At 30.6% G+C, this 25,676-nt stretch overlaps 2 protein-coding genes and 2 long non-coding RNA genes across 4 annotated transcripts; 1 reads left to right on the forward strand and 3 right to left on the reverse strand.

Annotated features, from left to right (window-relative positions):
• Window positions 1-707: 707 nt before the first annotated feature.
• LOC114186184 (wall-associated receptor kinase-like 2) lies at window positions 708-3,369 on the reverse strand. Its single transcript, XM_028074220.1, has 2 exons — window positions 2,351-3,369; window positions 708-2,176 (listed from the first exon to the last, which is right to left on the reverse strand). Exons 1-2 carry the CDS (start codon window positions 3,273-3,275, stop codon window positions 1,023-1,025), a joined length of 2,079 nt encoding a protein of 692 aa, XP_027930021.1. The 5' UTR covers window positions 3,276-3,369; the 3' UTR covers window positions 708-1,022.
• Window positions 3,370-4,432: 1,063 nt separating this feature from the next.
• Window positions 4,433-7,159, reverse strand: LOC114184095 (wall-associated receptor kinase-like 2). The gene is made up of 2 exons (XM_028071333.1): window positions 6,042-7,159; window positions 4,433-5,829 (listed from the first exon to the last, which is right to left on the reverse strand). The coding sequence occupies exons 1-2, from the start codon at window positions 6,892-6,894 to the stop codon at window positions 4,676-4,678; spliced, it is 2,007 nt and encodes a 668-aa protein (XP_027927134.1). The 5' UTR covers window positions 6,895-7,159; the 3' UTR covers window positions 4,433-4,675.
• A 1,097-nt stretch (window positions 7,160-8,256) lies between these two features.
• On the forward strand, window positions 8,257-9,428 carry LOC114183099. The gene is made up of 3 exons (XR_003604293.1): window positions 8,257-8,442; window positions 8,586-8,668; window positions 8,766-9,428. It is a non-coding gene; the product is annotated as an uncharacterized LOC114183099 (long non-coding RNA).
• Window positions 9,429-21,873: 12,445 nt separating this feature from the next.
• LOC114183070 lies at window positions 21,874-23,486 on the reverse strand. Its single transcript, XR_003604287.1, has 3 exons — window positions 23,331-23,486; window positions 23,156-23,223; window positions 21,874-22,062 (listed from the first exon to the last, which is right to left on the reverse strand). It is a non-coding gene; the product is annotated as an uncharacterized LOC114183070 (long non-coding RNA).
• Window positions 23,487-25,676: the final 2,190 nt, after the last annotated feature.

The following is a 25,676-nucleotide window of genomic DNA, read 5'->3' on the forward strand; positions in this document are numbered from 1 at the left end:
TGTCAGTAGTTGGGTACTCATGGTCATGGTTGATCTCTAAGGAACTTTGCACCTTTCTCAATGCTTCTAATTCCAAAGAAACCTCTTTCATTGTTGGTCTTTTCTTCCCATTAAGTCTCAAACATCTCATTGCAAGGTTTGCAATTGCAAGAATCTCATCTTTCATTGCTTCCTTAGCCACCCTTCCATCTAAAATTTCATAAACTTGGTTCTCCTTCATCAGAGAAAGAAACTGTGCTATCAAAGCAGTTGAAAAGACTTCCCAAGCATGACACGAGGAAAAGAAGATTCGATTGTGAGTTCTACTTTTCGTTTTTCTTTTAAGTGTGATTTAAAGAATGTGGATAGATTAAAAAAAATATCTTTTTAAAATTTTAATAAAAAATAATTAATTTTTACATCAAAATAAACGTATGTATATAAAATAAATAAAGATTAAGGAACCAAGATATGAATAATAATTAATGGTATTTCAAAACTTAAAAAAAGTACATGAATAAAAATAAAATAATTTCACCTATACCTTAGTGATGTCATGGATGGACTAATATTAATAAAAACTGAATTAATTATGTAAAAGCATGAATTAGGAGAAATACTAGCGAACCAAAATATCTATGAAACACAATTGGTAAAAGAATAAGATACAATAATTCGTTCTAAAGTTGTTTTACTTATTATGTGACAAGGTGAAAGAGATTGGTGAGTTAAAAAGACAAAGGCAAAAAATGTTCATTGGCCACACCACAACTTCAAAGGTTCGAGGAGTCCTGAAATTTCCAACAGCCAGAGATGTCTATTTTGTTCATCATAATCATAAATATGAAACTAAGACAAAGACGAAACACGGACCATCATAATATATCTACGACTAACAAAGATAACAAACATATTAGCTCGATTCTGAAGCATAATGTTTTAGTTATGATAATAATATTAAATATGAAAGTATTAATACTGAAAGGTGAAAATGAAATACAGAAGCATAGTTAACAAAGAATACAAACCAAAATTTCTGAGTTCTAAAAGGATGTGGAGTCTTGTTCTAAGAACAGTGGCATGCTTTCATCTGTGATTTCTTGAACTGCCTCGCTAGTTGTGTACTCATGATCATGGTTGATCTCTAAGGAACTTTGCACCTTTCTCAATGCCTCTAATTCCAATGAAACCTCTTTCATTGTTGGTCTTTTCTTCCCATTAAGTCTCAAGCATCTCATTGCAAGGTTTGCAATTGCAAGAATCTCATCTTTCCTTGCTTCCTTAACTACCCTGCCATCTAAAATTTCATAAACTTTGTTCTCCTTCATCAGGGAAAGAAACTGTGCAATCAGATTCTGACCCTCATCTTCCTCTAAGAATGAAATTGGCTTTCTCCCACTTATGAGCTCTACCAGCACTACTCCAAAACTATACACATCACTCTTATCTGAAAACTGACTAGACTGAAAATATTCAGGGTCAATGTAGCCAAAAGTTCCTCCTACAGCAGTGGTCAAGTGAGTTTTATCTTGTGGCACTGATCTTGATGTTCCAAAATCAGACACTTTGGCACTGAGATTGCTGTCTAAAAGTATGTTGGAAGGTTTGATGTCTCTATGGAAAATGGGAACAGAAGCTGCAAAATGCATATATGCCACTGCTCCAGCAACCTCACATGCAATTCTAAGGCGACTCTCCCATGAAAGGGAGGGCTCATTGTCTCTCCTGTGGATATGGTGAGAGAGTGTTCTATTTGGAATGAATTCATAGACTAGTAAAGGAGTTTCTGTCTCAAGACAACAGCCATAGAGTTTGACAATGTTCCTGTGGTTGATCTGGGATAGAATCACCACTTCATTCACAAAAGTCTCTATCTGGTTCCTTTCAATCTCTTTTGACCTTTTAACAGCAACTATGGTTCCATCTGGTAGCATTCCCTTATACACAGTGCCAAAGCCACCCTGACCAAGAAATCTACTCTTGTTATAGTTATCTGTTGCTTTCTGTAGCTCCTCAGCTTTAAACAGCTTTGCCATTTCTCCATTCCCACAAGATGAGAGCTTCTCTTGTAACAAGTAGCCACCATTTCTCCTGAATAAGCTTTCCTTCCGAATACTTTCTCTCTTCTTCTGAATATATTGATATGATTTGTACCCCAAAAGAAACAAACACAGAAAGCCTGCGCCTATTCCAACACCTGCAAACACACAATCAAGGACAGAATTACTCTATCAAAAAGAAAATAATTATTGGCATACTGTAAACCATGTTTTATCTCATTAAGTGGCATCAGATACATACTATGGCCATGCTATAAACTGAAATTCAAACAAAACTAGATTTGATTCTATATAGAGTTCAGAAAAAATACCTAAGGAAGCAACCAATTTGGTAGGAAAACTTGTATCATCAGATTCATTACATTGGAACCCCATGAAGGTTCCATCCCCAACCCTTCCCTGGGAGCAAGTACAATAGAAACTATTAGGCTCCTCTTTGCAACTCTTCCCTCTGAGAGGAACCAAGATAGGAGTTGTGGCATAGATGATTATGATGTTATCTTCACTTGATGGCACTGACAACGCATTGGCCTCTAGCATACTTTGTTGGTCAACACCATAAGCCTCTCCAATGGACTTAACAGTATCACCATTTTTCACTGAGTAAACCAGCAAGGAAGTGATCCCTCTTGCAGTCTGATTTTCAGTGGGACAAGCACACACTACTGGAACTGTGAGCTCAGCACCAACTCTAATGCCACCAGAGGCATAGTAATTCTGACCCATCAGTGCCTGGCAGGTGGTGAGACCTTGGTAAATTTCTGTAACCAGCTTGAAGTAGGTGTCATTCTTGGTGGCAGTGTAAGGTGTGATATGCTGGTATATATTTCCAGAACATGAACAGAATACAGGAACAATGATTGACTTATTGGAAGGAATCTTGTCATCTCTTGAGATGTTGTTCATTGAGGCTATTGTAGATGCTTCAGAGCCAAGAAGATAGGCAATGCTTACAGGGCTGTCATAGGGAGATTTGGACCTGAAAACTAAGAAGGAAGTGCATGACTTTTGAAGGCCATTGCAGAGGTATCCTTTTGGTGCAGAAGGGTTCTCAGAGCAGTCATAGACAGTGCTGTTGAGGTATGCTTGCTGAGAGTTAGCAGATTCAGGAAACATGTGTAAGAACAGAATTATGCAGAGAATGTAAAGGTATGGATGATGAAACTCCATGAACCTGTTGTCTCTGGAGAAGACAAATTCAATTTGGTAGTGCTGTTTAAGATCTATTGTATTCATTACACCATGTTGTGCTTCTTATTTTATGGAAAATTTGTTATTATCTTAGCGGTGGAGACATGCTTCATAGGATCTCGGATTCATAGACAAAATAAACGATTTGTATCATTCAACGTTGAAGAAACAATTATAACGTGGTGTCAGTTAGTGTTGATCCCTCTAAATAAAGTCAATAGTCAGACACTTTGAGTAACGAAATTTTGTTTCTCCTCAGCACTTTGACTTTTCAATGGTTGCCTTGGTCATGCATTTGAAAATCATCAAAGTAGCCAAATGCATAGGTTGTCCGAAACTAAAACTAGATAACAGAACCAAACTGGTTTTTAAATAGTTGTTAAGCTATAATAGAATTATAATCCTAATACTTTAAACAATAACTAAAACTATAACTTTACATTTTAGAAAAATCAAATCTATAAGAAATGTTAATTTTATCAATCAGTTTTTCCCTGCTTGCAAAGTTTGATGTTATAGTTCACTTTCTTTTGAGCATAGATGTGATATAACCATCAGACCTTAAATTCAATTTTAGATTATCTATTGCGTTGAAATGCTAATCTTCCTTATCTGGGTTATAACTAATTATGAGATATCGTTTATGAAAATGACAACACTGGTCTCATGATGTGTACTCATTCGTGTTAGAATGTTTGTTTTAGGCATTTCTTTTTCTTATATCAAGAAAGGTCCAAACACGCAAGTGTATTTTGTCTTTGATAGCAGACTAGAGTATAGAAGACCCATTTTTGTAACTAAGAAAAACAAAGAATACAGAAGAGAGGATTGAAAGAAGTTAACAACTATTAATTACAAGATCAATTATTGACGTTTTTATTAATTTAAATTTTATTATGTGTTTGATTTTGTCAAGTTTCTCAACCCTGTATTTATTTTAATCAATATTGGGAGCAAATTTTATCCACTAAAATATATCCCTAGTTGAGGAATCAAATTGTGATATTGTATATCTTTGAAATTTTCAACATGTTTTATGTTGCTTGTTTCGAGCTTTGACTTTGAAATTTTTCTATCGCTTAACGTGCTTCATCCTTCAATTTTTGCAATGGAAATCTCAATTTTTAATAGGCTCTTTCCTTTGCCATATAGTTATACGTTAAAAAATGCAAATTAAAAAATATATCATGTTCATTAATTTATTATAGCCCATTCCGAAAGGCCACTTCAACGAGCCAACAACAAAGTGGATAAGTATGAATGAGGATTTATCAATTCTGAACTAAGAGTATTTCCATGTTTCAGCTGATGTTCTTGTGGAGAAATGCAGACTTTGTTATCCACACATGTCAGTAAAAGAAAAAATGAAACACTGAAACATATATAGTTAAGAAAAAATGGGGTATCTAGCTTCCTACAACACTATAAAAACAAAATCCAGCTTCCTAGAAGGATGTAGACTCTAGTTGTAAGGACAGTGACATGCTTTCCTCTGTGCACTCTTGAACCATATCACTAGTTTTGTGCTCATGATCATGGTTGATCTTTAAGGAACTTTGCATCTTTCTCAATGCTTCTAATTCCAAAGAAACCTCTTTCATTGTTGGTCTTTTCTTCCCATTAAGTCTCAAGCATCTCATTGCAAGGTTTGCAATGGCAAGAATGTCATCTTTCATTGCTTCCTTAGCCACCCTTTCATCTAAAATTTCATAGACTTTGTTATCCTTCATCAGAGAAAGAAACTGTGCAATCAGATTCTGACCCTCATCTTCCTCTAAGAATGAAATTGGCTTTCTCCCACTTATGAGCTCTACCAGCACTACCCCAAAACTATACACATCACTTTTATCTGAAAACTTACTAGACTGAAAATACTCAGGGTCTATGTACCCAAAAGTTCCTCCTACAGCAGTGGTCAAGTGAGTTTTATCTTGTGGAACTGATCTTGATGTTCCAAAATCAGACACTTTGGCACTGAAGTTGGTGTCTAAAAGAACGTTGGTAGGTTTGATGTCTCTATGGAAAATGGGAACAGAAGCTGCAAAATGCATATATGCCACTGCTCCAGCAACCTCACATGCAATTCTAAGGCGACTCTCCCATGAAAGGGAGGGCTCATTGTCTCTCCTGTGGATATGGTGAGAGAGTGTTCCATTTGGAATGAATTCATAAACTAGTAAAGGAGTTTCTGTCTCGAGACAACAACCTAATAGTTTGACAATGTTCCTGTGGTTGATCTGGGATAGAATCACCACTTCATTCACAAAAGTTTCTATCTGGTTCCTTTCAATTTCTTTGGACCTTTTAACTGCAACTATGGTTCCATCTGGTAGCATTCCTTTGTATACTGTGCCATAGCCACCCTGACCAAGAAACCTACTCCTGTTGTAGTTATCTGTTGCTCTCTGAAGCTCCTCAGCTGTAAAAAGCTTTGCCATTTCTCCATTCCCACAAGATGAGAGCTTCTCTTGTAACAAGTAGCCACCATTTTGCCTGAAAAGGTTTTCCTTTCGGATCCTTTCTCTCTTCTTCTGTATGTATTGGTATGATTTGTATCCCAAAAGAAACAAACACAGAAAGCCTACACCAATTCCTGCTCCTGTAAATTAAAAGAAAAAATAAAGCTCATCCAAAATGAAAGCAAAGGCTTACAATGAAAATCCTTATGTTTTAGAGCAATTAGTAAGTAACAAAGTCCATGAAGAGGGTTGTAATCTACAAACAACAGCTATGCTATTCTAAAACACCAAAGCCAAAATTTCAATGAAAGCATATTATGATTCTTCTTGAAGAGGGTTTAACCAAAAGTACCTAAAGCGGCTACCAACTTGGCAGGGAATTTCTGACCATCAGATTCATCACAGAAGGGTCCCTTGGAGCTTCCATCTGGTGCTTGATAACATTTACAATAGAATTTATCTGAGTTCTCTTTGCAGCTCTTCCCTATTAGAGGAACTAAAAGAGGTGTCAAGGAAAGGAGGTCCATTATGCTGTTTTCACTCTGTGACACAGCCAACTCATTGGCCTCAAGCACACTTTGTTCATCGACACCATAAGCCAATCCTATCGACTCAACAGTGTCACCATAGTTCACCAAGTAAACCATCAAGGAGGTGACCCCTCTTGCTGTCTGATTTTCTGTTGGACAAGCACATAACAAGGGAACTGTGAGCTCAGCACCAATTGCAATTTTGGTTGCTGCATAGTAATTCTGACCCATCATTGCCTGACAGGTAGTGAGGCCTTGGAAGGTTTCTTTTACCAACTGATAATAGGTGTCATTCTTGCTGGCAGTGTAAGGTGTGTTGTGCTGGTAGATGTTTCCTGAACATGAACAGAAGACAGGAACAATGATTGTCTTGTTGGAAGCAATCTTGTCTGTTCTTGAGATGTTGTTGATTGAGGATATGGTAGATGCATCAGAGCCAAGAAGGTATGCAATTCTGACAGGACTATCATAGGGAGGTTTGGACCTGAAAAGTAAGAAGGAAGTGCATGACTTTTGAAGGCCATTGCAAAGGTATCCTTTTGGTGCAGAAGGGTTGTCGGAACAGTCATAGACAGTGGCATTGAGGTATGCTTGTTGGCACTTGAGTGAGTGAGGGAACATGCATAGGAGCAGAACTGTGGTGAGAATGTTGAGATTGTGAAGAGGAAGCTCCATGAACAAAAATGTGCAGAGAAGACAGAAGATGAGTTACAGATGAATTTGGTTTCTAATGTTTGTGTTAGTTTAGTTCTTATTCGTTTTATGTTTTGTCTTGGTGTGCCGAATATTCAGCAGAGTGAAGTCGGTTTGCTCTCTCCAAGATTTTCAAATATGGATGAGAAGGACATTTATTGATATTGAAAAGTGCATAGGAATTCAACAACAACGAAACTGTGTTACTTCTTGTGTCCGACTTTGAACTCTGGGGACCAATCATGAATCATTACCAAGTTAATAATATGCTAAAGTTGTTGAGATTCAAACTTTGTGAAAAAAAAAATGAAGATTTAACCCAGTGGTTAGTTAATTAGATAACTATTATTTGTTGTTAATATTTGATATCAGTGTTCTTTCTTGTACTATTAAGGTTATTGAGTTCACATCTTTTGCAGTGGTAACTGTTTAGAGTTAAGAATATGATCACATTGTTGATCTGTTCGGTAAAGTTATATTATAACAAAATAGCTATGAATAACTAATCTTCTTATAAGGTAATTTTCAGATTAGTATATTTTTCAGATACAAATTTATTGGTTAAGTTTATAATTTATTGGTTAAATTTTCACATGTTCACTTTGCTTGGGGCAGATAGGGACAAGTTTAGAACCTTGTTCCTTAAACACATTCTCATTTTCTGACTAAGTTCAGAATTTTGACTGATTCTTGCTCGGCACACCAATTAAAATTTATTACTAGTTTCTAAGTTTCAAATTCACATAATAATAAATCTATTTAACGATTTTTCGCATTTAGATGTAAGATTCTGGAATCTCTTAATAAATATAAAGATTACGAGCAAGAATGGGTCATCATCATATCACGGGCAATGTACTATTATGGATTAATAAAAAAATCAGAAATTATCAATGTAGATTAGAATTTTAAAAAATTACAAGAATAGGTCTAAGTTGTGTAAAGGTACCAGGATGATAAACTATGTTAAGTCTATGTTTGTGTGGCATAAGTTCAGGGAAGATAGGTGGTGCAGCTTGCTGGTCCTATGCTTTGGTTGTTGTGATGCGTAGACTGTGTAATGGTCTTGTACATAATCTAATACTATATAGAATTCTAAACTAACAAATGACAACTTTTTCAATATTTTAATATTTCTGAATCATTTATATTCAAAGTTTACTTTCTACAAGAGGAAAATATAGTTACGTGTCAATCTCTCAGAATTTTGAAGATTAAAAATTAATTCAAAAACAAATCACTCTCACACTATTTTTTTTCTGACTCTCCGTGTTCCACACACAATACCTCTTTCTGATTCTCTTTCAAACCACTTCAGTTTTTTCTCTCTCTTTCTCACTCGCACACATCAAACCTCTTCAGCTTCCTCTCTTCCTCTCAACCTCTCAACTTTTCTTCTTCTCTCTTACTCCACCAGTGTTCGTCCTCCACCTACCTTACACCAATTTTCTTCTTCTCAAACTTTATTTGTCGGTTGGATATGGAATTTTTACTCTCAGATTCATGAGCACAATGAGTAACACCAAAAAGGTAACAATTTTTCTTCATTTTTTCGTTGTTCTAACATGTTTAACTAAGTCTTTTGTTGTATTTCTTGGTTGGATGATTTTTTTGCTGACAGATCTACTTATTTTTGTTGTATTTTTGTGTTGGATGGATGTTTTGCACCCCAGATCTACTTTTCTTTGTTGTATTTCTCTGTTCGATGGATGTTTTGCAGTCAGATTCACAAGCACAATGAAGAACACAAAAAAAGGTAGCAACTTTTTTGCGTTTTTTCGTTTTTCTACCATATTTGGATGAATGTTTTGCTCTTATATCTACTTATTTTTGTTGTATTTTTGTGTTAGAAGAATGTTTTGCTATCAGATCTACTTTTCCTGGTTGTATTTTTCTGTTCGAGGATGTTTTGCTCTCATATTCATGAGCACGACAAAGAACACCAAAAAGGTAACAACTTTTTTGCTTCTTTGCGATTTTTGTTCTTCTACCATATTTAAACACTTTTCTTGTATTTCTTCTCTGCTGGATGAATGTTTTCTTGTGAGATTCATGAACACGGTGAAGAACACCAAAAAGGTAACAACTTTTCTTCTTCTTTGTGATTTTTTTGTTCTTCTACCATATGTAACTACTTTTCTTTGTAGTATTTTTCTTTTGGATTAATGTTTTCTTGTGAAATTCATGAACACTGTGAAAAATAACATAAAAAAGGTAATAATTTTTTGTCTTCTCTCATATTTTTAGTTCTTCTATCATATTTCACTACCTTTCTTTGTAGCATTTCTATTTTTGATGAATGTTTTCCAGTCAGATTCTTAAACACATTGAAAACACCCAAAAGGTAAAAAATTTTGTTCTTCTCTTCGATTCTTTGTTCTTCTATCATATGTAACTATTTTTTTTTTGCAGTATTTGTCTATTAGATCAAGGTTCTTTTTGTGAGATTTATGAAATTATTGAAGAATGCGAAAAATGTCTATGTTTTTCTTCTTCTATCCAATGTTTTCTCTTCTACGTATCTAACTATGTTTCTTTGTATTATTCCTTTCAACACTACTTTCAAGATAAAATTTTGGTTCTTCCAACACATCTTTATAATTAATTAGCATTAATTATGAAAAAACCAATTTTAGTATCTCAATACAATGTTATATTTGAATTTATTGTATTATAATTATAAATGGAAATTTTTTTAAAAGATCTACATACCTTCTTGAAAAAGTTTTATACTGGCTCCAAAAACTCTTCTCACCTTCCCATAGAGTAAAAGTCATTTTGAATGACCAAAATTTCTAATAGTATCTAATCTAATATATAATTATATACAATTGCAAAACTAACAATATTGTTTTGAGTTCTAATGTGCATTGTCCCAAAAAATACATAATTAGTGGTCTTCATAATTAATATTTTGAAGTAAATATTACAAAATAACAACTTTAGAAACTTTTACAAAGTTTCTTGGAGAAGGTAGCTATTTTTTATAAATAAATCTAATTAAAAATTGTAATATAATAAATTAATTAGGATTTTGTGTGAAATTTACTAATATTACACGACTGAAATGTTTTGTATCATCGAGGGTGAATATTTTAAAATCTAATATTAAATCTTATTTAATAAAATAATATTTACTATTTCAGAATTTTTACAGTGAGATAATTGCAAAACATAAACTACATTTTATTTTTATAATAAATACAAATTATAAAGGCATAATCCAAGTTTTTAAAATTTTGAACAAACAAAATTAAAATAAATTTCTCACTCTATGAATTTGTCTCATTAATGATAACATAGACTTTTAAAAAGTTCAAAGAAGAAGAAAGATTTATAATTAACAAATATTTTTATATAAGTATTAATATTTTCTCATCTTCTACAAAAAAATTATGTATTTTATTAATTTATTCTAAAAATACTCATTACATATTACACTTTTCTTAAAATCCAATCAGTTAATAGTGTCTTAATAATCAATGACAATGTTAATAAATGCAAATAAAATTAGTTACCTTAAATATATTTAATTATCAAATTAAAAATTAAGAATGTTTATTTTACCTAGCTTACTGAAAAATATATTTATATTTTTCAAAATCTACTTTTCATCTTCCAAAAATATAAAGATATTAAGAAGAATTAAAATAATTTTCCAATTTTTCCAACACTACTTCCAAGGTATATTTTTTCAACCTCTCAAAGAACTTTTCACATTTTTCCAACCCTACTTCCAAGATATATTTTTACAACTTCTCAAATATGAATGTCTTCGTCATTAAATAACATTAAATATTAGAAACCAACAACTTTTTGTGTTTCTCATTGCAATGTTATATATGAATTTATTGTATTAAAATTTTAAATGGAAAATATTTTAAAAATCTATCTACCTTTTGAAGAAAGCTTTATACATGTTTCAAAAATCTTCTTAAATTTTAATGTAGCTTATTGAATAAACTTTATCAATCAACACTTACGCCTTCCAATATAAATGTCAAAAAATATAAAGAATAAATGGAAATATTTTCGTTTTTCAAGAATTTTGCATTTTGAATTATGACTCTATTTATTATGAACAACAACAATCATGATTTATGGGACTCAATGAATCATGAAGTATCAATCAAACATATAATTAAAGTTTAAGACATTCACAAAAAATATTATTTATCAATTTTAAGTATATAAAAAATATTAAATTTTTATATCATCATGTTATTTTTTTGGAGATGTTATCTGCTTTTTTATTTATCGTTAATGATTAATACAAAATGCAAAATCTTCTTCTAATAATGCGCTTGAAAATCGATTGATCTAATATTACTTATTACGGTTGTATTCTTAACTTTATATCAATTATGGTTTTAAAATATTGCATTGAAAACCTAAATCTTCTTCTATTAATGTGTTTGAAAATTGATTGATCTAATATTACTGATTATGGTTGTATTCTTAACTTTATATTAATTTATGATTAAATTTAAATATTAATTTAAGAATAAATTTATATTTATGTAGAATTAATGTAATATTATCATTATATATTTTTATATAATATTAAATTACATTGAATTTACATTGGGAATTATTATTTTTTTCATTTAATATCCTTCGAAACCGAACTTTTCTTATAGTTGATTCTTTTAAACATCAAGCAGCAGATAATATTAGGTAATATATTCCTTCTGTGTGTTTTTAGAATAAAATTCAAAATTAATTCATTGAAAATAAAATCGTTCTTTGATTTTAAGTTGTGAAAAATTAATCATAATACATATAATAATATTAATAAATTTTGGATTCAAATTTGAAAAGTAACATACAGTAAAAGAAAAAGAATGTGATAACAAAATTTAAATTTAACATTTAAAATGAAAAATATATACAAAAAGTTAATTTTTGTAATAAATACTTTAATATTATTGATAAAAATATATAAATTCAAATATTAAAAAAATTGATGATCCATAGTGATATAATAATATATTATAAAATATAATAATATGTAATAATGTAAATATAAAATATAATAATATTAATACAATTAAAATATAAGGTAAAAAATAAAAATTATAAATTTTTTAAACTTTTAAAGATATGGAAATAATTAACTATTTCAATTTCAATATTATTGCAAGATTAAGATTAGAAAATTGGAATTCGAAATATATACAGTAACATTTTCTCTAAAAACGATTATCAAACTGAAGCTTTCGAATGAAAGTGGGTACTCTCTGACTAATTAAACCAAAAATATATTAATAAAATTTGAATTTTGACATTCAAAAAAAAAATTGTAAAATAGTGTAAGTTTTTTAATAGATTCTTATAATGTCTCTAAACAACTTTCAAATATTTTTAACTTATAAGAAATGTTCGTATTTAATATATTATAAAAATCTAAAAAATGATAAATTGAAAAAATTTAATGGAAATACATTAATATTCACAACTAAAAATAATAAAAGTTAAAAATATGATATAGAAAATAAACAAGTAATATAATATTTAGGAACAAAAGCTTCGTGGTACTTAATAATATAATAATATATTAGTCTTAATATGATAATAACAATAGTAAAAATAATTAAAATATGGTGTAAAATAATAAATAAATAATTGTAAAATTTAAATATGAATTTTTAAATATTTTTAAATAATTTTTACATATTTTTGACGTTTTACACAAACTTAAATAATAATTTAAAAAATAATTTTTATAACATAGACATTGGTATATCATTACAAGTTAAAATTATACATTCTTAAAAATTTTAAAGATATAAAAATCATTATTTTTTTTTCTAAATTAAGATATATATTGTCAAATTTGAAATTCAAAATATATAGTCATAAAGTTTGAATTTAAATTTTAAATTTTAAAAGTTATAAAATATGGGACCATAGTTAAAATTTGAAATTCAAAATTCAAAAAAAATTGTGAAAAAAAGACTTCAATAGAGAAGTGTACGAGAGTCTAACCTTTGTATTTTTTATAGTGTACTATTTATATTTGTCTACATAGTCTACATTTTGTAAGTTTTGGTTGTTTACTATTTATATTTTGTTTGCAGTCTAACATTTGTATCTTTAAAGAATCTACTATTTATATTTAGGTGTAATTAGTCGGATAATACTCACTTTTGTTTGGATATGTCAGTTTGATACCCGCTTTTAAAAATGTGTCAATTAGGCCCCTTTGAGAAAAAAAGTATTAACGTCATTAATGGTATCGATCTTTACAAGAGTGAAAGGAACCTAATTGAGACATTTTTTCAAAAGTTGGAACTCGATTGACACATTTTTAACAGCGAGTACCAACCTGACATACTTGAAGAGAGTGAGTAGTATCTGACTAATTAAACATTATATATATATATGCACCACGATCTATCATTTGTAGCTTTATATCGTTTACTCTTCACATTTTTTGTATCGTTTAACGTTTGTATCTTTATTAACTCTTTATATCGTCCATCATTTTTATTATTAAAGAATTAACTATTATATTTTTCTACATTTTTTACTCAATATATCATTTAAAATTAAATTAAATTTCTTAATTTTAATTAACTAAATCTTAATATATTATTTAAAATATTAAAGATATATAAAAATAATTTAAATACATTTTTATCATAAAATCGATTAAAATATTATTATTGAATTTTATAAAATAAAATTTATATTAAATTTAATTATACTTTAATAATTTTACCATGAAATATACTATAATTTTAATAAATATAGAACAAAATAAATATACTATAATTTTTAATTTTAAAATTCGATATCCGTGCGTTGCACGGGTAAGAATACTAGTATAATAAATAACAGACTAAATTTCACTTTTAGTATTTATTTTTTTATAAGAAATGTTAAATTGGTTTTTCAGTCTGGGACAAAAATAATCGATAACCAATTTTACATTTTTTTGACAAAAATAAAGATCAAGAGAGTAATTTGTTAGAATATGTGGTTCTCATTCAATTCCTAATACCACATGTTACTTAAGCACTAATTTTTAATCATTACTCTGCTTAAGTTTTAGAGACTCTTCATATGGCCTATTTACTGCTTCAGTTTTGAAGACTCTTCATATGGCCTATTTACTAGTGCAGTTTCTGAAGACTCTTCATATGGCTTATTGAGTGGTTCAACTTTGAAGCCTATAAATAACATCTCCATGACTTGAAAAAAATATAGAAAAACATTTACAGAGACACACTTTGTAATAGACACCTGAGTGTTTTTTGGTGAGGATTCTTGTTCCCATTTAAGAGCTTTGTACTCTTCTTTTCATAGTGGAACTTTGTTCATTATCGTCCCGTGGTTTTTCCTCTTACATTCAACAGAGGTTTTCCACGTAAATCCTTGTGTGTTATTTCTCTTGCTCTTTTATTTGCTTCTCTTTAATTTCCAATTGTCACGATCCTGCGCTTCCGCATGCTACGATACCATAACAAGTGGTATCAGAGCTCTTAGTTGGAAATTCCAAAATGTCTGCAAAATTTGACATTGAGAAGTTTGATGGCAAGATTAGTTTTTCTATTTGGCGAGTCCAAATGAGGGCCGTTTTAACCCAGAGTGGGTTAAAGAAGGCTTTAGATGGAATAGAAAATAAGCCAGCTTCCATGACTGATGAGCAGTGGGAGGAGTTGGATGAAAAGGCGTTATCATCAATCCAACTCTCGTTATCAAAGGAGGTTCTCCGTGAAGTAGTAAATGAAACAACCACTGCTGCATTATGGCTAAAGTTAGAGTCTTTATACATGACCAAGAGCCTTGCAAATAAGCTTCGTCTCAAAGAACGCTTATATACCATTCGAATGGTTGAAGGTACTCCTATTCAATCTCATCTTAATGAGTTTAATTCTATCCTCTTGGATCTGGAAAATATTGATATTAAAATTGATGATGAAGATAAAGCTGTTTTGTTGGTTGTCTCTCTACCTTCTACCTATAAACACTTCAAAGAAATTATGTTGTATGGAAATAATGATACCTTATCCTTTGAAGATGTTAAATCTAATTTATTGTCCAAAGAAAAATTTGATCTTGAAGTTCATTCTGTGGACAAGGGTGAGGGTTTAAGTGTCAGAGGTAGAACTCAAGAAAGAAGGAGTACAAGTGACAAAAAGTTCAGATCCAAGTCTAGGGGACGCAAATCCAACAAATTTTGTCGCTATTGTAAGAAACCTGGACACGAGATTTCTGATTGTTTTATCTTGAAGAAAAAATAAGAAAAACAAGAAAAAGGAAAAGCCGCACAATCCCCTGAAGTTGCCAATATTGAAGCTGACTCTGACGGTGACATTACTTTGTCTGTTGTCTCTTCTAATAAGAGGAGTAAAACAGAGTGGATCCTTGATTCTGGATGTACTTTTCATATGTGTCCCTATAAGGACTTATTCACTACTTTTGAATATGTTGATTGTGGTGTTGTCTTGATGGGTAATGATGCCCAATGCAAGATTGCAGGAATAGGTACAATTCAGATCAAGACTAATGATGGTGTCGTCAGGACTTTGTCTGATGTTCGCTATATACCCGAATTAAAGCGAAACTTAATTTCACTTGGCACTCTTGAATCTCTCGGGTGCAAGTACTCAGCTGAAGGTGGAGTTCTAAAGGTATCAAAAGGTTCTCTTGTTCTCTTGAAAGCTAACCGAATTGGAAGCTTATATGTCCTGCAAGGGACTGTTGTGACAGGTTCAGTAGCTGTATCATCTTCTATGGTTGAAAATGATGTCACTAAATTATGGCACATGCGCCTAGGCCATATGAGTGAAAAAGGTTTGCATCTTCTAAGCAAGCAAGGATATCTTGGTAAGCATGTCATTGGTAAGTTGAAGTTTTGCAAACATTGTGCTTTTGGGAAACAAAAAAAGGTTAGTTTCTCTACAGCAACTCACAATACAAAAGGTATTCTTGATTATATTCACTCTGATCTCTGGGGGCCTTCTAAAGTTCCTTCCTATGGAGGACGTCGTTATATGATGACTATCATTGATGACTTTTCCCGTAAGGTTTGGGTTTATTTTTTGCGACATAAAAATGAGACTTTCCCCACATTCAAGAAGTGGAAAACTCTTGTTGAAACCCAGACTGGGAATAAAGTAAAGAAGCTCAGAACAGATAATGGATTAGAGTTTTGTAATGGTGACTTTAATGAGTTCTGCACAAATAATGGTATTGCTAGACACAAAACCATCCCAAGGAATCCCCAACAAAATGGTGTTGCAGAACGAATGAACAGGACTCTACTTGAGATAGCTCGTTGTATGCTCTCAAATGCTGGGATATGGGATCGACATGATCTTTGGACCGAGGCAGTTTCTACTGCATGCTACTTGGTCAATCGTTCTCCACATTCAGCACTTGACTTCAAAGTTCCAGAAGAGATTTGGTCAGGTAATCCTGTTGATTATTCTAATTTAAGAATTTTCGGATGTCCTGCATATGCACATATTAATAATGGCAAATTAGCTCTAAGAGCTATTGAGTGCATATTTCTAGGTTATGCATCTGAATCAAAGGGGTATCGTTTATGGTGCTCTGAGTCAAAGTCTCAAAAGCTAATTCTTAGCAGAGATGTAATTTTTAATGAGGATGCATTATTATCTTCTGGAAAACAGTCTTTTGTGCCTTCTTCTACCAATACAGGTACTATACAGGGTACTAATGAGAAGGTGGAGTTTGAATTCAAATCTGAAGTTCCTGGTATTGATGTCCCATCTTCCTCTACAAATGAATCCAATAATGATCATGATGATGATGATGAATGTGATGATAGAACCACTTCTCCTATTCAACAACAAGGAAATGATTATTCTATTGCTCGGGACAGACCAAGAAGACAAATCAGAAAGCCAGCTAGATACACTAATGATTATTTAACTGCCTATGCATTGTCAATTGCACAAGAGGTAAATGATGGTGTTGAGCCTGTCAGCTACACTGAAGCTGTTTCTTGTGTTGATTCTTCTCAATGGCTAGGGGCTATGAATGAAGAAATTCAGAGTCTTTATAAAAACAATACTTGGACTCTGACAGAACTTCCTAAAGACAAACGGCCATTAAAGTGTAAATGGATCTATAAGAAAAAAGATGACATTCCCGGGGTTGAAAATGCAAGATGCAAAGCACGACTAGTCGTTAAAGGCTTTAATCAAAAGGAAGGTATTGACTTTAATGAGATATTCTCACCTGTTGTTCGTCATACTTCTATTCGTGTTTTGCTTGCTTTTGTTGCTTTGTTTGATTTGGAGTTAGAGCAACTAGATGTAAAGACAGCTTTTTTAAATGGAGAGCTGGAAGAAGAAATTTACATGGAACAATCAGAGGGATTTATTGTTCCTGGAAAGGAGCATTTTGTTTGTCGTTTGAAGAAATCCTTATATGGCCTCAAGCAAGCACCTAGGCAATGGTACAAGAGGTTTGATTCTTTCATGATTGGACAAGGTTATTGCAGGAGTCAATTTGATGACTGTATTTATTTTCAAACATTCCAAGATGGATCTTTCATATACTTGTTACTATATGTTGATGATATGTTAATTGCATCACGTGACAAGTTTTCTATCAGGAAATTAAAAACTCAACTAAGCAATGAGTTTGAAATGAAAGAATTAGGTGCAGCAAAGAAAATTCTTGGTATGGAGATTCGTAGGGACCGTCAAGCTGGTAAATTGTTTTTATCTCAACAAAGGTATATTGAGAAAGTACTTGATAGGTTTAATATGAATGATTGTAAACCTGTTTCTACTCCACTTGCTGCACATTTCAAGTTATCCTCAGATCTTTGCCCAGATACAAAGGAAGATATGGAGTACATGTCATATGTTCCTTATGCTAATGCTATTGGCAGTCTTATGTATGCCATGATATGCACCAGGCCAGAACTTGCATATGCTGTTAGCATGGTAAGCCGGTATATGCATAATCCCGGCAAGAAACAATGGAATGCTGTAAAATGGATTTTTCGATATCTAAAAGGTACTTCTCATGTTGGCTTGGTATTTGACAAAAAAATGGCTACAACTGATAATGTTGTAGGATATGTTGACTCAGATTATGCTGGTGATCTTGATCGAAGAAGATCTCTCTCAGGTTACATCTTTACCCTTTGTAATAGTGCTATCAGTTGGAAAGCAACACTTCAATCTATTGTTGCATTATCTACAACCGAAGCAGAGTATATTTCAGCCACAGAGGGAGTGAAAGAGGCTATTTGGCTCCGAGGTTTGGTAAATGAACTTGGTCTAACACAGAAAGTTCTTACTGTGTTTTGTGATAGCCAAAGTGCTATTCATTTAACCAAGAATAATCGTTATCACGACAAGACCAAACACATCAATATAAAACATCACTTTATTAGAGATGTTGTTGTTGTTGGAGAAATTATGGTTGAAAAGATTCACACTTCTGAGAATCCAGCAGACATGCTTACCAAGCCGTTTCCAATTACCAAGTTTGAACATTGTTTGGACTTGGTTGGTCTATACAGCACTTGAATGCCCTTTGGGGCTTTATCGGACGATGAACACTTGTAGAATTCGAACCAAGGTGGAGATTGTTAGAATATGTGGTTCTCATTCAATTCCTAATACCACATGTTACTTAAGCACTAATTTTTAATCATTACTCTGCTTAAGTTTTAGAGACTCTTCATATGGCCTATTTACTGCTTCAGTTTTGAAGACTCTTCATATGGCCTATTTACTGATGCAGTTTTGAAGACTCTTCATATGGCCTATTTACTAGTGCAGTTTCTGAAGACTCTTCATATGGCTTATTGAGTGGTTCAACTTTGAAGCCTATAAATAACATCTCCATGACTTGAAAAAAATATAGAAAAACATTTACAGAGACACACTTTGTAATAGACACCTGAGTGTTTTTTGGTGAGGATTCTTGTTCCCATTTAAGAGCTTTGTACTCTTCTTTTCATAGTGGAACTTTGTTCATTATCGTCCCGTGGTTTTTCCTCTTACATTCAACAGAGGTTTTCCACGTAAATCCTTGTGTGTTATTTCTCTTGCTCTTTTATTTACTTCTCTTTAATTTCCAATTGTCACGATCCTGCGCTTCCGCATGCTACGATACCATAACATAATTTAATATAAATAATATTATTAAATAATAATAATATATTAATTTTAACTATAAGATAAAATTATAATTTTATATTTTCATTTATTAAAACTGTTTTTTATCTATCACATTAATCAAATCTTTCATCAATTTTATTTTCAAATCTAATTCATTGTCACTCTAAATCTTTTAAAATGAAGAACATAAACTTCATCTTCAAATTCATCCAAATCAATCCACTCCTTCTCTCTCAAATCATCCTTCCAAAATAACACACCCTAAAAAATGAAGTTGAAAGACAATTGTGTGACTTTTGTTTAAAAATGAAATCACCATGTAATGTAAAGTCATGAGATAGTAACATGAATTCAACTTGACATATATTCTAAAATTGTTGTGAGATGGTCACACAAATTCGACTCTACATATAGTAGCAAAAATACAGATATCGTTGTGTTTGTATTTTTGCATTATTTAATTTTTATAAAAATTTGAATTAAGATTAATAAAAAATATATAATTAATTTTTAAAATAATTGTTAAGTGTAAAATTAGAAAAATAAAAATATATATAAAATAAGTTTTTAAAATAATTATTTATAAAATAATTAATTTTAAAAATAATAATTACAGAAAAAACGTGCGTATACAAAAGAGAGTATGTTATTATTATAAATTTTAAAGTTGTTATAGAGTGTTATGATGACTTTAATTTTATTCCACTTCATTAAAAATATTATTAATAAATAAAAATTAAAAACTTCTAATAATATTTTACAAATATATAATAATATTTTACTATTTAAATATTAATTTATTAATTAAAAATAAAAATTTAATATTTTTAATTTAAAAGATTATGTTTTTTTTTAATTTCATAATTCAAAAGATTCTTTTTTTTAATTTAAAATTATGTTTTATTAGTTAAATAATAAATAAAGAAAATATTTTATTTTTCAATTACTAAATTAAAATTAAATAATAAAATATTATGATATATTTTTAAAATATTTTCATTTTTATTTATTAATCAAAATATTAAAAAATATTTATATTACCGATCATTATTATCTTAATAATCAAAATTTTATTCTTAATAAGTTATTAATTATTAATATATTAACATTTAAATAATAAAATATCATTATATATTTTTAAAATACTATTAAATTTTTATTCATTAATAAAAATGTAACAAAATTGAAATTATCAAATTGTACGATGACTTTAGAATAAACATAAAATTGAAGTCAGGTAACATCTCACAACTTTATCTTTATTTTAAAATCCTATATGGTACGACTTCATTCTTGAAATCATCAAATTCTCTCAAGATTTTACTTTTAAAGTTGTATCACCGTTACACAACTTTACTCATTCTGATAATTTTTTAAAAATCTAACAACATTGGTAATTTTTGTTATTTATTAATCTAAAATGATTCCTTTATATCACTATTAAATGAGTCTCTAAAGAAATGTTCACATATTATATGATTCTAGTGTTTTCTACATATTTAACTTATTTGAAGTGAGATGATTATACTTTAAATGTAATAGTTATGAATAATAATAAAAAATTAGTGATTGATATTTTAAATAATACGAAATTTCAACTTATATGGTTAATTATATAACAATAAAAAAATAGATACTTGGAAATTCCTTGGAATATTTTCGTCGTGCATTTCCCACTATCACATGGCAGTTTCAACTTCTTATTTTTCTGAAAAAACGTATTCTTTACTTTACTATTTTAAGAACAACATCGCTGTCACAGAAGATAAGAATATTCAGTGTCAAATAAGACAACTTTTTGCATCGATGTTGTAATAACATTAATTAGTATTTTATGACATTGCAACATGCAAATATTGAAGAATGATGGGAGAGATTAAATAATAATGGTTTGGTTGATCAATTCAACGTTCACGGGCAAATTAACCTCTCAAATTTCCTTCACAAGAAACCAAATTTTCGTAATTGAAAAAAAAATGTTTTTATCTCTTAAATTTTAATTAATTTTGAAATTAGTCCATTTCAAAATTTTGGATCAGTCTAGTCCTTCATCTTTCGAAATACGTAAATTCAGTCTTTTTAATCAAATTTTATTAAGTTTATTTGACATTTCAAGCACGTTTCATAATAATATTTGACTTAACATTAAAGTAAAAATGTGTCAAACAGTATAAACAACTCAAATACAATTATAAAATGCATACGAAACATCAAATAAACCTAACAAATCTTGATTAAAGGGACTAAATCCACGTATTTCGAGAGATGAATGACTAAATTAATCTAAAATTTTAAAATGAACTAATTTCAAGATTCACTGAAAATTAAAGGACAAAAACATATTTAACTTTTAAAAAAATAATGCATGTGGTGTTTGATTTGACTAAATAGGAGACTGTAGAGATAAACATGGAACTATGATAAAAGTTATATATTTATTTTTATAAATACTTTAAGAGTTAATTGAGTTTTAAATTTTTTATAAAATGAAGAATTTTAAATTGATTTAAAAAAAAAAAAAACGTGTTCGAAACTTTTTAATTTAATAATTGTAGTTTCATTTTACTCATAGGGATTCACTTGTCACCTTCTTACATTATCATTTTTAAGATTTAACTCATTTTCATATAAAAATAAAATATGGTACAATTAAGTTTGAAGTATCATAAATTCAATCTTTAAAAAAAATATTAAATATTTATAATTGTTATATTTTTTTAATTAAATTTATGTCATTAATTGTGTGAAATGTCTGTTGTAACATCTCATTTAATAGTTTTTAGGCTACTAAACAAAATATCATATCATGATTTAGCAAAGCATATAGTCAAAAATAACCATACATGCGTTTAATACAGTCATCCCAAGTAACCGTATAGGTTGCCAACTATGAGTGTATCCTATGATAAGGAAAATATACATATACATCCAAAATAGCCATATTCCAAAGCATAAACAAAACTAATATCCAGCATTCGTGGCCGTGGTCAATTCCGGTCCGAGAGGGGAGTATCTTCACCTAGATCCTTCTCTGCTCACACCAATTCATAAGTGATCATTGCAACAGAGAACAAACACACAAAGAGATCTAGAACAGACAAGAAGGGTAAGCTAACTAAAAGAAGGAAAATCATATAGTTCAATTATAGTTATGATCAAGTATTTTCACATTCATCCAAATTATTAAGCCACTATAACACCACACAGTTACATGACTCTAGACTCAATATTCAGATTATGTAAGCGACATTGGATCTCTTGGTGGCTTGCACCTGTGAAGGTTCCCAAACTCTACAGAGTTTTGGGCTCAAGGGGTTATCACCCAACCACTCCCAAGGTAAGTCCACTTTGAGTCTATGACTAATCGGGTCCATAGACTAGGACCTCCTGCTACTCCTCACGACATAATCCATTATACTCTACTTGAGTCTTAATGGTTATTGCAGCGTCAGGATACCAACCAAATTTGAGTCCTTATATCCTTACATACACTAAATACTTCCCTTAGAATTTCCCTTGAAATCCTAGTTCAACCACTTGTTTTCACAATCCAATTCCATGCAATTTCGCCATATATCCATACATATACTACCAGTTGTAATAATAATACAAGCATAGCATGAACAACATCACATTATTTCATTTATTAAAGCTTTATTTACCCAAACAGAGAAAACAACATAATTATGCAGTAGCACTCGCTCAAGCTAGAGAATCTCGCCTATGCTAGAGGGTTGCCTCACTTAGGCGAGCCACTCTCGCCTGGGCGAGACCCCAAACAGAGGGCAATTTGAAATCTAGGCGAATTCTCGCTCAGGCTGAGCTGTTTCGCTTAGACGAGAGTGTATCTTGCTCAAGCGACGCTAGCTCGTCTAGGCGAGGTTTCGTGCAGGAACAATGGTAGGTCTTCAAGCATTCTCGCTCAGGCAAGAGCTGCTCGCCTAGGCGAAAATACCAGAATTCCAATTTGTTCCCACATGCAGAATCCATGAATTTCATGCCAACAACCCCAATTCAGCACAATTTGGTGATCCAAACATCGAATAAACACAGATTCATGCAATTAAAGGCATCATGGATAATTCTATACGAAATTTTTAAGCAAAACAGTCAGCTTCCCTTACCTCTAGAAATCACTCACTAGCAAGAACCCTTTTCAATAGGGAGCACCTCAAAAGCACAACCTAGGGAGCTGAAATACAAGTTCACAAGGTGAGAATATGATCCTAATTCGACTTAGCAAGAATGGAGCTCCAAAATTTGAAATTGAAGAGAATTGAGAAACTGGAGTTAACTTACATGGATGTGGAGGAGATTGTGGGAAAAGTTTCTGCCCTGGTTCCAGGTTGGTTTGCTGCATCAGAATTGGAGAGTGTATTAGATTGGCAGCTCAAATTCTCTGGCTTAGAGAGAGGGTAGAGAAAACAGAAATGGAAAAGTGGAGTGAAAAGTGTTGTTTTGTTAGAGTAGCTGTATAAAGAGAGTAAAGGAAGGGAAAGAAGAAAAAGAAAGGGAAAAAAAAGGAAAAAGTGGGGTCTCACATCTATTCCCCACATTTTGTGTAAGACATACATCAAACATCTTTACCAAAAACTAACAATTGGTAAAAAGTAAAACTTACCTTTTCTTTGTCTAATTCCCACTAAATCATCAAAATTTATTACATTTACAATAACACGTACCAACCTGGAACCTCCAATATTTTCTCATGCTTAATAATATTTTATCTATGTGATTAATAAATATTTATTTAAATAATATTCATTGCATTTACAACACCTCATAAAATTGGGTTGTTTTAGTAACATAGGTATGTAGAAGAAAGAATAAACTATAGTTCTTCCTTTATCAAATAATCAAATTGTCTTCTATGTAACCAAACTTTGAGAATCAATTTTTGAGTTTGAGTCTCACTTGAGTGATCAACATATCTTTTGAGTAAGATATAAAAATAAAAAATATCTTTTCTAGATTCATAGAGTGAAATATTTAAAAAAAAATTATTTTATAATATATAATTGTTGTAACTTTAAATGATACAATGTTCATACTCTAATCTTAGAATACATTAATGAATGTCTAAAGTAGATTTATTTAAATGAATTTATTTTTAAATAATTTAAAGAAATGAAGAGTTTATTCTCTTATGATTTAAAATTAATTTATATATAAGCTAATTTATAGTAATTTGCTACATAACTTTACTTTCAAAAACTAATTTAAGTTTTTTATTCGTTTACTTATTTCTTAGAAGTACTTACAAAGAACTTTACTCAAGCATCTCTATATCATACTAACATGTTTTTTAATACATTGATTGAAATTTTAATCAGATTTATTTGTACAAAAGTCTAATTAGGCGAGACAAACTCGTTTTATCGTTGATTTTACTATGGTTTATTTTTTAACTAATTTTTTTTAAATTATTAAATTATATGTTAGAGAGTAAAATACAACTGCGACTGAAAACGTGAATGATAAAAAAATAAAAGCAACTTAGAGATTTGTTATTTTTTTTATTGATTTTTTCAGTAAAGTTAGGTTACATTTGACATACAATGATGATTAAATTCCATTCAACCACTATTAATTGCACGATTCCATTCCATAGATTATTTTATGGAATAATATTTATAATTGAACATACTAAAAGTAAATTCAAATAGATGTATAGAATTTTTTTTTCTTTTTAGTCATGAACGACATTTGCCAACACTTGTTCTTTCGTGAAATTCATAACTTGTCATTGAGAAATCTTAGCTGGGATTATATACGTTCCTAGAAATTATAATTTTTCAGTAAAAAAAACAAATTATAAAAAATGTTGATCATATATTAGTTTTATTCTTTCATGAATTTTTCAAGTAAAAGGGTTTTACAATGCAAGTGAATTAACCATGTATGCAAGCAATTTTTAATTAGTTCTGCTGATTTTATTCCTGTAATCGTCACTTAGTTCAAGTGAAGAAGATTCAGTGCAATGTGTTGGAGAAGATGCATGTTTTTAGTCGCATCTCACTATTGATAGATATCGATATGATTATTTATATAATAATAAAAATAAATTAAATAAAATTAAAATATGAAGATATAATCTTTTATAATATAAAGCTAACATATTTAATAGATGAATATTTAATATATAAAATAAATAAATTAAAAATAATGATATTTGATGATAAAATGCAACAATTACGTTTCAAATAATAATATGAAAAACATAAAAATTGTATAATTATAAAAAAATATTTTTATTAAATTATGTTTTGAAAATAAAATAAATAAGATCTTATGAACGAAGTATAGGGTAACGACATATGGGACAAGTGTAACTAATCTTGAACCACTTTACAATACACTGATGATGAAAATAGTGATCACAAGGAGTCGAGGATAACTCGTGTGTGAAACGCAAATCTTCCATGCAAATGCTGCAGTTCTCAGTTTTTGTTTTCAAAGAAGATGAAGTTGTGAATGTGTTGAGAGAATCAATGACTTCTTCAGATTGTGGAATCATTGTTGTTTCTCCCGGAAGAAGTATTTCCACTATGATGTGTAAATTGAAAGGCAATTCCTGACGTTGTCGTTCGGAATCGACAGACTTTTCACCACGGCAAAATTTTATGGTATCTATACTCATGTTAA

This window comes from Vigna unguiculata, chromosome 5 (genome assembly GCF_004118075.2).
Source record: "Vigna unguiculata cultivar IT97K-499-35 chromosome 5, ASM411807v1, whole genome shotgun sequence".
Taxonomy (NCBI): Eukaryota; Viridiplantae; Streptophyta; class Magnoliopsida; order Fabales; family Fabaceae; genus Vigna; species Vigna unguiculata.

What these genes read in the sequence shown, in the direction of transcription:
- LOC114186184 (XM_028074220.1), bottom strand. Translation starts at nt 3,275, where the DNA reads ATGAATACAATAGATCTTAAACAGCACTACCAAATTGAATTTGTCTTC. An exon ending in CAAATTGGTTGCTTCCTTAG is followed by an intron (nt 2,177 to 2,350) that starts GTATTTTTTCTG and finishes GTGTGTTTGCAG; the next exon opens with GTGTTGGAATAGGCGCAGGC.
- LOC114184095 (XM_028071333.1), bottom strand. Translation starts at nt 6,894, where the DNA reads ATGGAGCTTCCTCTTCACAATCTCAACATTCTCACCACAGTTCTGCTC. An exon ending in CAAGTTGGTAGCCGCTTTAG is followed by an intron (nt 5,830 to 6,041) that starts GTACTTTTGGTT and finishes TTTAATTTACAG; the next exon opens with GAGCAGGAATTGGTGTAGGC.